This window comes from Lycorma delicatula, chromosome 4, assembly GCF_047948215.1.
Source record: "Lycorma delicatula isolate Av1 chromosome 4, ASM4794821v1, whole genome shotgun sequence".
In the NCBI taxonomy this organism is placed as follows: domain Eukaryota; kingdom Metazoa; phylum Arthropoda; class Insecta; order Hemiptera; family Fulgoridae; genus Lycorma; species Lycorma delicatula.
The window spans coordinates 209,750,358-209,768,716 of NC_134458.1; the positions used below are offsets into that span (position 1 = coordinate 209,750,358).

The window sequence follows — 18,359 nt, forward strand, 5'->3', positions numbered from 1 at the left end:
CACTCAAAAAACAGTTATTTCGTTTAGTATATATGTAGCTTTTTTAGTAAATTATTTTCGTGAAATCTCAATATTGTATCGATGTAAAATCTTTTCACTCATCTTCATAATTCGAATAAATTTGAATATATATTTATTTACAAATGTTTGCTTAAAACTCAAGAGCCACTTGGCTGATTTAAATTATTGTTTTATCAATTAATAGTTTTATTCTTTTAATTGAAATTTTTGTATAGTTTTTCCGTTAATTTATACGGATAGCTGTGTGTTTGTAATAGGATAATGCTAAGATAGAAACCATGACGTATTTTACAGGTTCTGTTTTCCGGATATTATAATCCTGAGTCACTGTTTGAACTAGATTCTATCAAATTCCTGCATGTAAAATTTAGATAGTTTTAGTTTTTCATTTATAAAATCTGGATGAACTATTCCGTAGATCTCAACTTCTTAATAAAGAAGTTTATTTTATCACTTCTTTCGCAGCGTGAACTAGTTATATATGTACATATAATTAAAAATTGCAGCTGTAAATAATTGGTAGATACATTTTATTTGTTTTTTTCTGCATTCTATGTAAGTAAAGCAGAGAACTATAAAGCAACCTAATTGAAATAAACAAAGGGAATTTTTTTATTCTAATTTTAAGCCCATTATCTCGAATTGTATCTGTTTCACTCAGTGTCTCATAATTACCTAAAAAGAACATAGCCATTTTTAACGAAAGTTAAAAAATGAACGTATTTTAACTAGAGTCAGCAACTTATAGAATTTAAATTTTAGCAATCTCTGTTAGTGCTTTATCTAAATAATTTATCAGTGAACCAGTCTTATCTTAATGATAAAATAATTTTTTAATATTTACTCTTTCAGATTTTTTTTTACATACTTAGTGTGCACTTTAGCAAAAAATTCAAAAGAAAAATATTAAAGGAAATATACTTTACACAACAATCACAGAAAATATTTGAAATTTCAAACGCAAAATTCTTCGACCCATTTTGCCAGGACAGTCGCACGATATGAATAAACTTCAATAAACTATTTCAAAGCAGGTGGAAAGAAAATTAAAAAAATATAATTTTAAACAAGGTTTTTTTTGTAATATTTACTAATGGTTCCCTTTCTGATAATAAATAATTTTTGTTATTTCTAAAAAAATTCACTCTAATTTAAAGTGCTTGTACTGATTTTTTTTTAATCTGTTCATTACTTTTCTAAAAATGTAAACAGTTGTTTAAAAATATATAGGTAGATTTAGTATTCATAAGAAAATAAACGTATTACATTTTTATCTAAGTTGTTAAAACCATTGTAAAATATATATTTATATATATATCTTTTTTAATTTAACATTAAAAACAACATAAATAATAATGAAAAAAAATTATTCTTATTAGTTAAATAATTAGTGTGGTCGTCCAGAAAGTAAGAACAGCTTGCGTATCGCATGCATGCAGCTTTGCTCACAACAGTAGGTCAAGTCAAAGTGATTATGCGTCTGCGTGATCCCAGTTAACAAAGTTATTGAACGTCAAACATAAAAAAACAGGTGTTTTTACCAAATTTATTGAGGTACCAAAACCTCATTTCACCGGGGTAGCTGAAATCCGAGCGAAATATTTCACTAATACGCAAACGAAGCATTTTAGGACGTATGTTTATATGAACATTTTCCATTATTTTCAGAAGTAGAATAGATTATGAAAGTCCCGGTAGAACTTCGTGATACACTCTGTATAATTCTTGTTTTTTTTTAATCATGCGAACTATTTTTGAAAAATTTAGATTTAAAATTTTGAAAAATTTCTTCGTATTTATTATACAAAGAAGTATTTAGGTTTTGTAAATAGGATTGAAGGTTGAGCTATTTCAAAAGGATTAAAATCATTCTGGGTTTAGGATATTTATTCCACTATAAAAACTAGCGGAATCCAGTCTGACCTTTTCTATGTGTATTTGTATTTATTATATGTGTATAATTAATTGTACGTGTATTTATTAGTTTATAAACTATTTAATCCTATCGATTGCTAAAATCTAGGACCAATTGAATGAAAAATCAGCAATCTAATTATTATTCGCTGATTTCCGGTTAAGATTAAAAGTCTACGGATAGGATTCTACAAACCAAAACTATGGAAGCAATTCTGAATAATAATAATAATAATAATACTAGTTTCTTACATAGCATCACGGTAACAACCAGTACCAAGAGGGTTAAAAACTCTCGTATAGCAGGTTATAAGTACGTAGAATGTAATGCACAGTGCCACAGCTACGCTTTTAGAGGGAGAGATGACACCAGACCGACTGACTCACTCACATGTTACCGAAGGGGAGGAGGAAGTCCATGACAACAGCTCAGCTTAAAGTTGCGCTACCCTCTAACCTAACAATAAAGACAAAGTTTTTTTTTATACCTGAAATCATATGACGTCAGTACGGTATACATTTTCAAACTTCCCCTTCCCAATTATTATTATACTGTGTAGCAAAGTAGGCAGTTGGTTAGTTCTTCTGACCTTGAAGAATTGTTGCAGTTCAGTTTTCTTCTTCATGTATAGCTGTTCGTTTGTTTTGTGATAGCATTTTGTGTTGGAGCGGATCTAATTATTTGTTACTGTTCATTACTGGTTCTTTTTTGTTTCGTTTATTTTAAATCTTGTTTAAGAATTTTGTATCAGCTTAACTTTTTTTTTAAAGTAAGTGTTTATGAGTGATTATTTAAATTCGTTTCGAATAGTTTATGTATTATATTCCTTGGCTAGTTATTGTATATAAGCATGCGCGCTGGTATACATGTGTACCCGCTTACGTACAATAAATAAACAACTATAATTAATTTCTCTGAAAATTCCAGTACTAAGTATTATATTAAACATTTAAATGGTTTACACATATTTATGCAAAGTACTTTGTATATATAACAGAATTTTTACATTTTATGGTTGAACAACTGTTCAATTACACTTAAGTTTTAGTTAGTAATTGGATATATAGTTGATAGAGTTTCATTAGTTATCTTCTTCGTGAAAATAAATCAAAATATTTAAGAAAATTCACAATAATTAATGATTATTTTCTGTCAAATTTCCTTCGTTTTTAATTATTCAATTTTAAATACATTCAGTTAATTACTCAATTTTAAAGTAAATCTCTATGATATTTTTTCATTCCCTATAGGGAATCTTGGAGAGCTGCATCAAACCAGTCAAACGACTGAAGACAAAAAAAAAAAAAATTTTCATTTGAATTGTTTGTTGTATTATTAAGTCAACTGTATAAGAATCATGAAGTTATTGTTAGCTTGGAACGTAAGCTTATAAAATACATAGTATCCACTGTTATATAATTTCGCAATCGACATATATTGAAAAATTTCACAAGAGAATACAAAGAAATAACTATACGTATAATTTAACAGTTTTTTCTAATTTGTATTAACAAATCTACATAAAATAAATCTTTTTTTCATATTAAATTGAAGTTTTTTTGTCCTCTTATGTTAAAATCCAATTAATTTTTTTGGATTATAATCTAACTGGAAAATACAGGATTTGACGAAAAATTAAGTCATCTATTAGAATTCACTTATTAAATCCAGTTTTTCTTAAAATAATATAATCTTGATTCATAGTTCTTTTGATTAGTTCTACTTTAAAAAAAAAAAAATACTAATTTTCAATAAATAATAATTTAACTTATAAAAGTATTCAGAATTATTCCAGATTCATTTTTTTTCCTAAATACAGATCGAAATATTTTTATTAAATCTAAATCTAATAAGTCCGGATCCGTAATTAATTCGAAGAATAGGTTCATTTAATTAGGAAGCAGATAGTGAAATGTTACAAAAATTGTTTTTACAATTTAATATATATTACGTAAAATAAATAAAATTAATACGTCTTATTAACATGCGATGAAATGTTTCTGGTTGTTTAAGTAATAGCTAATATTTATTTTTAATTTTATTAAATAAATAATCAAACATTAAACAACAGTTAATGATATAAAGTTTAAGCTGAAATAATACGTATAAATACCTATCTTATCAATTGTTATCATAACTTGATAAATGTTACGTCTATAATTGAACAATACACCTGACTACAATGATAAATATTTTAATAAATAACAGACCTACTTCGAAGAATAATTGTTTTTATTCCATTATCATCTTTGTACCTATGTAATATCTTAAAAAACTCTACGTATCATCACGTAGAGAAATTTGTTTTATAAGCGAGTAGGGTTACAAAAAAAAATATTCAATACAATATTCTTTAGTTTCCCTAAATCTTTCTTCGAAATATTCCTGCTTCAAAAAAAAATTACATAAAGGAATTATATTTATGTTATCTTATATTTAAAGCCAAAAGTCGGTTTGTTTGTCTATCTGTCTGTCTGTTTGTTCTGTATAATGCGAGAACCAACCGGCCGATTGGTTTTAAATTTTCCGATTACAGACTTGTTATCGCAGGGAAGGTTTTAAATCATAGACCGAGGTCCTAGTCTTCTTGTGGTGTTGGTAAGGGGGGGGGGGTGAAGTTGTGAATTAATGATATTAAATAAAAAAATTAATCCTTTTACAGTATTAAGTAAAATATAATAAAATATACATTACATTGTTTTTTAATTTAAGGATAATTTTTTTAATTATCTTAGCAGCATAACATTGTTAAACTAAGTACGAAAAAATTGTTCTATAATTTAAAACTACTACTATAATAAATTGTGAATAAAATCTATTGACATAATGTTCTAAAAATTTATATGAATCTTTCGTTTTGTTTAAATGACTCTTCCGAGTGCCTGATTTCAGGCTGATTTCTTTGCTGATTGATAAGAGAAATGTTTTTTCCCTCATATACTTTTATTTTACCGGCTCTGTAATTGCATACTGTGTAAGGGAAAAGATGCTAATCAAAAGAAAATTCTACACCCCAAAATGTTTGCAAATCTTGATGTTCCATGAATCCCTCTAACCAAAAAAATTGATATCATTAAAAAATTTAATGATATAAGTATGTACACATACACATGTATGCTGGCTTTTTGTCTTGATATCTCCAGACTGGATGGACCTATTTGGTTGAAATTTGGCACGATGATTTCTGTATACTGATGCCATCTAAGTTTGATCAAAATTGATCAAGGGGGCAGAAAGATATGGACCATGTGGGTCCCGCATCTGAAAATTTTACTCGAAGGGTAGGTAAATTTTTACATATTATTTAATGCCTGTTAGAAAGCTAAGGGGATGTTTGATCTTATACAAACCCCTAAAAAGGGGTAGGAACAAAAAAACCATGTATGCCATATATGATTCTGTTTCGTACAAGGAAAATAGAATAAACATCCGGCGAAGTTGGAAAATTTTTAGAGCTCTTTAATGTCTTTTTTTGCGTTTTTATTTCTCCTTGATTTTTAACGTAATTTTTTTTCTTATTCTTCTTGTATTGCAATAAAACTATCGTATTTTTTTCTTTCAGATCTCATTGAAGCTGGTTTAGTTCTAGTATTTTTAACCGCATTCGCTTTTTCCCTAACTTTTGAATAATTCTTATTAATTTTCCATGACATTAGGGATATTTTCCAATTCTATCCTGATTTACCGTGATCGAAAGTCAAATAAATTTTCCTGCCGTTCCAGGTTTTTGGGTAACTCGGTTAGGTGAACTTTTATTGCTTCTTAGAATTATTTCCTGAAGCTTCTCTGCATAATAGTTATTATTTTAGACATAAGTGAATAATTAAACAATAATCTTGGAACTAATAAAAACTTTATTTTTATAAAATGGTTAGTTATAAAAAAAAGGAAGCCTTTTCGGTTGCTCTGAAATCGAATATAATATAATATAATTTAATTTAATAATTTTATTTAATATTATTTGATCGGCGTATGTAATATTTTATGAATAGAATTGTTGCAGTAAGAACTTGACAGTACCGTAACTCTTATTTCTAAAAGACAGTATTATATAAATTGTTTTTTTTTCTTTCACTAACTTAGTGTCTTAATTCTCTGTTGATGCAAAATTTAATGTATCAATTAACCTTCCGTAATGAATCAAAATAATGTATATAGCTTATTCTCTTCCATACAAAAAGATAAATTAATTTGTCTCTCGAAAAATATTTTTTGGATGGAATGCACGTAACATATCTAAAATGCAGATAGCACTAATCAGGTTTGCTGTCTCTGAGGATAATGATGTTTATTATATATCGATCTTTTGTTAATTAAAATGAAGTTGTCACTTGTAACGCTGAATATCATCTACATTTGTATGGATTTTATGTTTATGCGTAAATTTTCATTCTATTTTACCGAGTAAAAGGGAAAGTTGAAAACGACTTCTAAGCTTATATATATATATACAAACAGTTCAAATTCAGTCTAATTTTTACCGTAAAAATCTACGTTAAAATATATTTGTTATTTTATGTTTATCAACGTGCGACTTGTAATGTTATACAGTACAGCGGTATTAGGTTTTCCCTCCGACCCTCCCAACCAACTGCCGACTCTATAAAGTTTTTTTTTGTTTTGTCTCCCACGAGAACCAACCCACTGATTTGATTCACGAATCGCAATCGATTTGCTGCTTATACACCCTCTCATTCACGTGACGTCATCACATTAAATTTTTTTTTCTTCAGATAGAATTCTATTTTTTGTTTTACCATTGTTAAAAATTAATAATAAAAACTTTTCAGATGTAGATAGATGTGTTAATATTTATTTTCCGTATGATTTTTTTCACATATGAACCTCAGTAGTCTGACCGTTGAAGTATCTTAATAAAAATAAGTCAATGATAATTTGTTGTAACTTGTAAGAAAAGAAAGATACAAACTTGATAAAAATATAATTGAAATTTTATATATGATTATGTGTTGTAAACTTTTATAGACAAAAATCATATATAAATGATATATTTTCACGTTTGTATAGGTGTATAAAAATAGTTTATATTAAAATAAATCAGTGTAACTTCTGTGGGCGTATATATATGCAATTTGTATGTATGAGTTTTCCCGATCCATAAATTTTGTAGGCTGTTGAGGAAGCTTTGATGTATTATCGATCGAATGTACTGAAATCCTTTTACATTTCGCATATTTCGTCTGTATGTTTGTGTTACAAATACGATCAAACATATACCGATTATGAAATTCTTCAGTAAAGTATTTTGCTCTTAAATGAACAATGTACTGACCGATTTTTTTATATAAAATGTTATATTACAAAATGGCGCTCCGTATAGTTGTAAAGTGCGCGCAGGATTATTAGCACTCAACCGATTGAATTACTGTTCAGCAAGTAATCTTTGCACTTATTACTTTATTAATATTAATTTTGGCTTACATACTGTTGTTAAAAAAACATTTCAGGAATAAAAAATACATAATGTTGTCGTGAAAGTAACTCGCAACAATAATTAACACTCGGGGACATTAATCAATCAAGTGATGTCCAGTGACCCTGGAAATTGGTTAGCTATGTTACAATTACAGTAAGACTATTTTTGGCACCGACTTAACCTTCCACAATTAGTTAGGACAGACGGATCTGTGTTTTAATTTTGAATTTATCAACTCAAATTCGTTGAAGTGCTCAATTTATTAAATTCAGTTCAAAATGAGCGATTTCTACACTGCTCATAGAACTACTAATTTGAATAAATTTATTTAAAAAAAAAGAAAAAAGATTTAAATTTTCCAAATCCATCCTGATTTACCTCGATTTAAAGTCAAATTTTCCAAAAAATTGATTTTTTGGGGTAATCATTATGTTAAAATTTAAAGAAAACTTTATACTTTAAAGAACTTAAAGAAAACATTATACTTTTTAATCATCTTATGTATATAGTCTTAGAATTTATACATAATTAAGAAAGGTTTGTTTCTTTTTAAAGGTATGCCAAGCTGTTGTGTAAAAGGTTGCGGTAATTACTGGAAAGGAAACCGTAAAAGTGATGGAATAAAATACCATGTTTTTCCAAAAGATCCAAAAAGATCAGCTGAATGGTTAAAATGTATTAATCAAGATTTTGATTCGGAAAAAATATCAAAAATGAGAATATGTAGTCAACATTTTTCAGAAAAGTGTTATAATAGAGATTTACAAAATGAACTGCTCGGTCTTCCTATACGTAAAAAATTACATCACGATGCTGTACCTGACACCAATTTACCATTCGGTAAGTTTTTTAGATTGTTTTTTTATTAATTTACTTATAAGCAATTTATTTAAATAGGAACAAAATTATTTAAAATTACGTAGGTAGGTAGTTAGGTAGGAGCGTTCCTATATATGTCACGAGGCGAATAAAAAAATTCTTTATGTGACATTAGGGGTAGTTAACTAATATCGGAGTACGAGGCTGCTAAAAACTTTCATGTTCTGTACTAGATTGCATTATTGTGCATTAGATGAACAGATTGTTCACTAATCATGATGTTTTATCAAACATAACCATAATAAACTGATAGACGTAATATACAAAAATAATTTTAATGAAATCGAACCTCTTATCAACAAATACAAATGCATTAAAATAACTTAAGCTCTTTCGATTAATACCGACTTCGGAAGACGTAAAATTAAAAATAATTTGTTATTTTGAATAGTTATTACTTTAAAAATAGAAAACTTTAATCTTCCAGATTTTAACACCTTTAATCAAAAAGATATTCCATGATGTTAATATATGTCGTATTTTAGGAGATTATAGTAGATCTTTTGCTCGATATTTTATTACAGTCATTAGGCTTATTTTACATCAGGTCAGATTCCTCGATCATTCCACTAAATGCCCTCAGTCCTCTAGATGTTCTTAACGTGGTAACATTCTCGACATGAACCTACAGTGGTCTGCCCAACACTCACGGAATCCAAAATAGTGATGTTTCCTTGGATATATGAGTATACAGGGGCCGAAGCATGAGACAACCAAGCTTATAAAAATGATAACTTGAGGTTCTCCCCAGTAGTAGGCATCCATCTATCCTCAATCCTTTGAGAAATCGGGATATTTTTTCCCAGAATGGAATTAGCACGTATAATTATACACCTACATGATTCTTATTAAGAATGTTAGGACCTTTAGGAGTGTCCTTGGCATTCGTATGATGATATGATTTCATCCAACGCTGAACAAAAAGCTAAACCTAAAGTTGAGGTGCTTATCTTATAAAACTGGTGTCCTCCTTATTCATCTCAACACATTTATAAAAAAATCCTCTACTTGTTGATTTTTTCATAAATAGAAGGGGAACATGAGAGAAACAACCCTACCAAAAATAATTGTCCCTCCAAAAATTTTCATCCGTTCTCTCCACAATCTTTCTATACCCTACATATACACCCACCTCAATCCTCTAAATACATGGGCCCACACACACGCGCATACTAATTATTATACACATGGATGATTTTCTAATATTAATGAACTAGCATATTATTTAACATTTTTGTATCGTTTATTAATGTTAGAGTACATATACAATTTACAAGTATATTAATTTATGGTGTTCATTCGATGCTTGAACCTGGACATGAATATCGGTGTAACTAATCTTACTTTTAAACGCCCAATATAGGATTAAGAAATGTTAATAGTTCTACTGTAAGATAACAGTGCTTCACACAGCATTCTGTAAAAAAAATTAAGATAACCAATTGATCATACCCTTCTTCCCGATATTCCTAAGATAGTGTCGTTAAATAAATCCTACTGATTGAAATAGACTGGTAATGGAAACTTTCAGACAGAATTTAAAGTAATTACAGCCTATATTTAAATGGATTTTTCCTTCAAAATTCTAAATACACTCAATAATTTATCAAGAACATTAATCTACATGAATTTTATTGTTACGGGAAGAATAGTAAGATGAAATGTTACACAAACACACACACACACACACACACATATATATATATATATATATATATATATATATATATATATATAAAGAGAGAGAGAGAGAGAGAGAGAGACAGACAGACTTTTTTTGGGTTAGAGGGACAAGTTCTCTAAGGATATATCTCTACATCTCAAGGTTGTTAGTTCCGAGGAGAAATTTCCAGCCACACCACTGATGAACAGACTCTGACCACTTTGCCGCTTGCTGCAAGTCAAATTTGAAGTGGATTGAGGCACAGGTATTGAGAGATTGAAGTCTGTGGGTGGTATTTTATTTCCCACTTACCTTGCATATATGCTGAGCATTCCCCTATCCACCAGCTGGGGACGTGGATCTAGAAAAATTAGGTAAGATCGAAAGGAGACCTCTGAGAAAAATTCTAGGACCTAGTAACAGTGAATCGGAATTCAAACTACGACCTAATAGAGAACTATATTTGAAAGTTGAAAAATTGATTGATGTTATGAGCAAAAGATTACAATTCTAGGGCATATAAATAAGATGGGTGGTAAAAGATTAACAGATCATTGACTTGCTAAGAAGTCAAATTCTACCACATGGTTTTGGGAAACAGAAAAAGACATGAAAAACATTAAAATCAACACAGAGAAAATAAATGACAACACGCTTTTTAGGCAGGTAATTCAGAAAACAGATTTCAGGAAAGGAAAATCAACCGGCGGAAGGAAATGGCGACAAGAAGAAAAGGAACGACATTGTCGAAAAATGAAAGAAATGTGGGCACAAAGGAAGCATAACCAAAGTTGATTTATCGTACCCTATAAATGGGTTATTCGAAAATATTTCTATACATACGAGTATGTGTGTGTGTACATACATTGAATTTTTTTTTTGTTTGATAAATAATTCACCATAGAAGCTAATACAGAAAATCTTGTACTTGGGAATATGGAATGGAATTTTTTTTTAGCGTATGAAAAATATTATGCCTGACCGGGATTCAAACCCGGAACCTTCGGTTGAAAGGGCGAGACGATACCATTCCAGCAGGGAGATCGGATATTTTTATTCAATTTATTTTTACCGATTTTATAGTTGTACATATCAAGATTTTAAGACAAATCTGGAAAATGGAATGTATTCTTTATTTACTTCTGACTAGTTTTTTAACTGCTAATTAATAACGAATGAAATTCCTTAAAGTAGTTAAATATGTTATCTGTACTCCTTTTATAAGATGGTTTATTAAATTTAATGAAAGAAAATTAATCGTAATAACTCTAGTGAGATTCATTCAATATTCATACGTTAAGTTGATATGTAACTATATACACAGCTTCCGTAACATCAGATGTTATTGTATCAACCACATTTAATGTAAGCAATTGCTGACAATCAGTGTTACGTTGTCAGCAAAGCGGGACGTTCTATACTACCAGTGTAATAATCTCACTACTAACGTCTAAGAGCTTCCTGATGACACAGAACAATGTTCTTAATACCAGTATAATATACATTTACCTTTTAAATAAGTAAATAATATTATAAAATTTATTTTCAACAAAATTATAAGTTGTATGACGGATTACGAATCCTTTTTTTTAATAAATATTTTCCAATTAAAACTTTTACATTAAAAACTATTCTTGGTAATGTGAAGAACATCAATCTTAAAAATTTTAAAGATAGAAACCAAATTTTTTACCAAACGATTGATCGAAGTTAAAAAAAATCAAGATATCTATTAGAACAAAATATATTAGATGATTTAGACTAAATTTTATTATTTTTTTAAAACTCTTTTCTGTATTATATAAAACAACAAATGTTTTCAATCTGTTCCCGATAACCGCAAAAACTACTAAACCAATCATTACGAAATTCTAACTATAGCATTCCACGAATGTTTACCGCAGTTCAAACCTTACTCATCTCACAACTATATTAACACAAATAAAAAAAAAAAACAGCTGACAATAAAGTTGTAACACTTCGCTGGCATTGTTTGTTTATTGTTATAAAGTGGAAAAATTATAATACATGAAAAAACTTTTAAAAATTCAAAAAATCAATATTTTTTTCTGATTCTCGCTCCCAAAATCACCTCCCAAGAAAGTTTTTTGATTTGTCTATGCTTACTGTATTAAATGGAAGAAACTAAAAACAAATTCACTGAAAAATTTACAACCAATAAACGGTTTATTAGAAGTTTTATTATAATATTATTATTAAAAGTTTAAATTAACAAAAAAATGTTTTTAAAGACTACAAAAATCGATACTTTTGAACTTTGATCGACTACCACTCCATCAATATTGCAACCAAAGTATTTTTTTTTTTACCACTTGCACTACTACTATGTCGAGAAAGACATTAAAAAAATTCGATTAAAAATGTGCAATAAATAAATAAAAAGATACCTTTTTTCTATTTGGGGGATGGGGAAGATTTTGGCAAGCAATTTTTTTTTTAAATGGCACGATAAGCATGTACTGGGCTTATATTTTCAAAATTTGGAGGAAATTGACCCCAAAGAAACTATCTACCCCATCCCCTGGAAATATTAACCCCGAACTTTTACCGTAAAATTGCCTCATATATTCGAATTACAGCGCGAAATTTCATTAAAATCGGTTTTTTCAGTAAAGTTATTAAGCTTCAAACGAACATACGAGGGTTATTTTTTTTTCAAGGTCCGATCGGTCACGAAATTAAAACAACAGTGAAAATAAAAAAAAAATTATTTTTAACAAGTACTTACATAGTTACGCTATTTCTCTACATAGTCGCCACTCCGATTTAGACATTTGTAGTAGCGTGGTACAAACTTTCCAATACCCTCGTCATAGACGGAGCCGTCTATGACGGCTCCGTCATATACAGCATAGAAATATGGTTTTCAGCCATATTTCTATGGTCTGCAGCTCGATGTCTGTGTCAAAATGTCCTCCTAGCCAGCCTTTCATGTGAGCAAAGAGGTGAAAATCGGATGGAGCCAAGTCCGGGCTGTATGATGGGTGATCAAACACTTCCCAACAAAACGCTGCAGGAGCTTCTTTGTTACAGCCGCAGTGTGCGGCCGAGCATTGTCATGGAGAAAGACAATGCCTGATGACAACATTCCTCTCCGCTTATTCTGAATTGTCCTTCGTAGACTTTGAAGAGTCACGCAGTATGAAGCTGCAGTGATGGTCGAGCCACGTTCCATGAATTCCAAGAGAACTCCATTCCGGTCCCAGAACACAGTAGCCATACACTTTCTGTTGGAGAAGCTTCGCTTGAACTTCTTTGAAATTTTACTGAGATACTGAGATAACTTCTTCTTTGAGATACTGAGAAAATAAGAATGCATATACTGTTTGGATTGTTCTTTTGTTTCGTCAGTTTCGAAATGAACCTATGTCTCGTCCCCTGTGACAATTTTGTTCAAAAAATCTTCTCCATTGTGGTAGTGCTGGACAAACGTTAGGGAGGCATCCATTCTCATTGTTTTGTGATGGTAGGACAGCATCTTGGGAACCCATCTCGCACACAGTTTGCGGTACTGAAGCCTCTCACTCACAATGGTGTAGAGAGCTGACCTTGAAATTTCAGGAAACGAATCACTCAATACGGAAATTGTGAACCGACGATTTTCTCGAATTGCTTCATCCACTCGCTCAACGAGATCATCGGTTAACACTCGCTTTCTTCCCTGACTGCCTTGCTTTCACTCATTGAAGTTTCACCGAACACATTACTTATTCGTCGATGAATTTCAGCTGCATTACAACCGTCAGCCAGAAGAAATCGAATTACCACACGCACTTCACACTTGGCGGGAGATGCAATTGTTGTAGATATGTTTACGTGCTAGCTGCGTGTTCAGAACTAAATGAAGTGACGCGGCGTGATTGAAGGCCATAATAGAGACGCTGCGCAAAACAAATGCGCAAAAGTTCATTCGATTTTTGCGCGGGTTTTTATTTCGCGACCGATCGGACCATGAAAAAAAATAACCCTCGTATATAGTTACCGTAGTAACCAGCATACTAAAAAAACTATTTCCAATTTTTTAAGCTCTATAAAGCTCGGGTGAAGCCGCGACGTGAGATTTTATTTTATAAAATTCTTCAAAATTAAAATTAATAAATAAAATTCGACACTGATTCACCCCGTCCTAGAAAACTATATAACTTAGTTTATTTAGAATTATGGCTGTATTTTTGTATTTTTTGAACAATGTTTAAAAGTTCTTTTTTAAATTTATTATCGAGTAAAATTAATTTTATCCGAATCCTTCCCCTTGAGTAATGAAGTCCTCAAAATGAAAAAAAAACTTTTTTTGCATAATATGAAAAAGAAATCATAATTTTGTTTATTGTTTTTCAATAAAAAAGAATTAGTTTAATTCTTTAAAAGAAATCTTTAATTGTTTAAAAATGTATCACATAACATGACCGGTGTAACCGGAAAATAGCCAAAAATAGAAATGACCTAATTCCTGTATTCAACATCTTTAATGATGGTATCCGGTGTTATATTGTAAAAGTATTTTAAAATTATTATATTACCATCTGCGTCAATGTGCAATATTTCTTGATTAGATGACCTACCAAAAAATATAAGCCACATTATATTTTATAGTTTAATAATAAAAAATATAATCATCATAATAGGAAAATTTATATCTATTTTTGAAGATCTAAATAAGCCATATTATGTCTCTAGGAGGTGCTGACAGCACAACAATTCTCGACTGATTTTTTGTAATAATAACAAAAAATCTTTATTTTTCTTTTAACATAAAACAATTAATTTCAAATTCTTCTTTTCTCAAATTTAAATAACCTAATTAGAAACAAAATTTGTATTTTTTTAATTAAAAATATTTATATAAAGTTAAATTAAATAATAATTTATGATATTAAAGAACACAGCTTAAAAATAGTAAATATAAATTTTAAATTATAATAATTATGAATAATAATATTACTTGCCAAGGTGTTTAACACCTGTAACCACTTGCAGGATGTCTTTTAACATTACTTTTTAGGAATAAAATTCTTTATTAACTATAAAAAAAAATAAAAAAAATAATTTTATAAAACTTAATCGAATATATAAATAAATCAAAACATTTAAAAAGTACAAGTTAATTGTTACTCTCCGTATAATAAATGTACAAGTTGAGGGCATGAAATAAGGTAATTTAAAATACTATTACTGTAATACTGAATCAAGCAACTAATTATTTCAGTTAAATGAAAAAAAGAATTCAAGAGATTAACACGATTATTAGTATAAATATGAATAACTTGTATTATAAAGTTCTGTTTTTAATAAATATAAAAAGTATTAAGTTCTTTCATTACAAAGGTGATTCAAAAAGGACTTCACAATTTTATAATTATAAAAAACTTTATGTAGATAATTTACAGACTCGGATGAGGTATCATTTCATAGCAAAATACAAGTTTTGACCCACGTAGTTCATTAGTAGCAAATTAGGCCACCGAATTCTTCACCAGTGTTTTAAAAATGTATTGATTTTCTGGTACGGAACGTGCTCGGTGTATATTTTGGTTTCACGATTTGCAGTCAGCAACTGCAGTTCAACGTAATTTTCGTAGAGAGTACGGTAGGAAGCTACCTTGTAGGCGTACAATTTACTCTTGGCGCCAAACCATCATCGAGACAGGTTATTCTGTTAAACATACAAAATCACCAGAATGCCCACGCGTCCCTGAAGCTGCTGTGAAATAACTCAGAGAAAGCTTTGAACGTAGTCCGAAGGAATCAACTCGACGTGCGTCACGTGAGACTGAAATTCCACATACGATTATTTGGTGCATATGTCGTAAACGATTATACTTTTTTTTGTTCTCGATGAGGGGGAGGAATGCCATTTACGCACTGATGGACTTGCTAAAAGATTCCGCAAAATGTTATTAAAGTGCATATGTATGCCTGCGACCTACCAACTAAACCTCTACCTCACCGCCTTCCAATACCGTGGCCGGGCCTATAATTAAGCGTCACGCCGCCCCGGGAGGTGCTTTCAAGCTAGAGGGATCCAGATTCTCCGTGCCTCATAATTGCCGCCCAACCGCGCAAGCACGGACGAACGACAGCCCTCTACAGAGGGCTGACCCACACCCCTCTCTCAGCCTGTTCCATGTCAGTCGGACCTGTTCCTCTCTTCTTTGCCTTTAGTCTACAATATTCTTGAAATGAACTGTGAAATAGTACTAAAGTTCTTCTCGTTCTCGAGCATGATTCCGACATTATCCTCTGCAGTCGCAATATTCACTGTCACATCGCACACTCCCGGCGCTGACTCTCCCATCTTACACACCGAAACCCAACGTGCTTCGGTGTATCCAGATCGCCGCAGTATGTACAGAAGGGCTCCTTAGCTTTCCCCCTTCCGTGAAGGTAAATTCGGAATCTACCGTGGCCGGTCAGGAACTGGGTGAGCCAAAAATTCAGCTCGTTAAATCCTCCCCCGGTCTACGGCTCTATTCGCTTAATCAAGCGATACGTACACCTACCAAACGATTGTACTTTTTTCTTTCTTTTTTTTTTGTTATCGCTGTTGCGGAGAAATATCATTTACGTACCCAAAACAAGTTGGGGGAGTGTCGAACTCGCACGGGTTCGGGTAGATGTTGTTACAGAGCCTATGTGTGTCTGCACCCTACTGACTAAAACTCCGGCTTCGCAGTTTCTCTTTCGCAGATCACTTTCCATTAGCATTATATTAATCACATTGTCAGGATTAATTTGTCCTGTTACTACTGTGCACTCTCATATTTCCTTCTCCCATCTACTAAAGGAAAATATGGCATGTTCTGCTGTTTCTCTTTCACCGCAGTACTGAAACTCCGGACTATCTGCTCTGTGTCTCGCAAATAAGTACTCTCTGAAGGAGCCGTGGCCGGTCAGGAACTGTGTGTGTGATCCAGTAATTTAGCTCACCGAATTCCCTCCCGATCCACAGCCCAATCTCACATATTAATCGTCTCGTCCATTCACCTTTACGCGAAACAGTTCACCTTATCTGCCACTCCTCTGTTTACTCGTACCTTCATCTATATTCACCCGTGAATCAGCCAACTGCTGCAGCGGAAACACCCCGGCGACCACGAATAAAGTCTCCGTGGATACCGAGGAGTAGGTACACGCAATTCTCAGGGCTATCCTCCTTTGTACTCCCTCCAGCTGTCATCTGTTATGATCATACCTCAAAGTTCTGTACTATACCGCTACAACGTACAGTAAAATTGAATTTACTACCTGAAAATACAATCTTCTTTTAGAGGCCTGCGGTCCAGTCGTAGTTCTTAGCAATCTGTTCAGGCTTTGGACGACTTGTTCGGCTTTTACCCGAACTTCCTAGACATGAAACGTGAAGGACCTCATGTGGGTTCCAACTACAACCCGAAGTATTTTGCATACTTAACTGCCTGGATCGGTCACAATCGGTATAGGTCCTATAATTCTCCTATCTGTCATAGAGATAACCACGGTTTTCCCATGTTATAATCGAAGGCCTTTGGCTTTCATCCATCTGCTTACCATGTCTAAAGCTTCATTAGCCGCCTTCGCAACATCTTGTTTCTTTGCTGCAACCTCCAGACGATTGTACTTGAAACCACATAAATTAACCTTGGTTCAACAAACTACAGATGACTACAAAGTTGTTTGGCTGCAGTTTTGTGTGGAAGTGATGGATAGAATTGCAGATGACGATACATTTTTAGACAATGTACTTTTTAGTGATGAGTCAACGTTTCACATCAGTGGCAACTTGAATACCCATAGCTGTTGAATATTAACCACTCATTCGACACTCATGGGAAAATTTTCCCATTCGTGAGGCTCTAAGGTTTATTGTGCCTAAGCAAACAAAGACTGTACGGTCCATTCTTCTTCCACGAGGCAACCGTAATTGGTACCGTTTATCAGGACGTGTTTCAACATTTTCTAATTACTCAGTTAGATGATGATGACTAAGATGGATGCCATTACTATCAACAAGACGAGGTACCATCTCACTGCTGCCTAGAATTCCAAGATTTTCTTGATACTCGATTCCCAGGTCAGTGGATCGATCGTGAAGGTCCAATCGCATGGCCACCTCGCTCCCCAGATTTGACCCCGTTCCATTTTTTGTTGTGTAGTCTCATTAAGATCGGGTTTATGTAATACTTTGCCTGCTGATCTTGTCGAACTAAAACTTCGATATAACGCCGTAGCTGCAGAGGTATCACCCGACTTGCTGGCTACAATCGCGTATAAGTTCTGAAGTCCTTTTGAATCATCCGGGTAAATAAAATAATCTTTTAAAATATATTATGTAAATATATATGCTCATTTGTAAGTGTAACATCTTCACTTATTATTTAAATTAATGTTGGATAGGTTTCTGGAAAGTCATTAGTAACTTTTATAAGGAAAAAGCCAAGCAATAT

General features: G+C 31.7%; 1 protein-coding gene across 1 annotated transcript in view; it reads left to right on the forward strand.

Annotated features, from left to right (window-relative positions):
* LOC142322796 (uncharacterized) overlaps positions 1-18,359 on the forward strand; it is a 166,221-nt gene that overhangs the window by 138,709 nt on the left and 9,153 nt on the right. Inside the window, exon 3 of the mRNA XM_075361873.1 lies at positions 7,929-8,213. Within this exon, the coding sequence (XP_075217988.1) occupies positions 7,929-8,213 (285 nt within the window). The remainder of the gene's footprint in view (positions 1-7,928; positions 8,214-18,359) is intronic.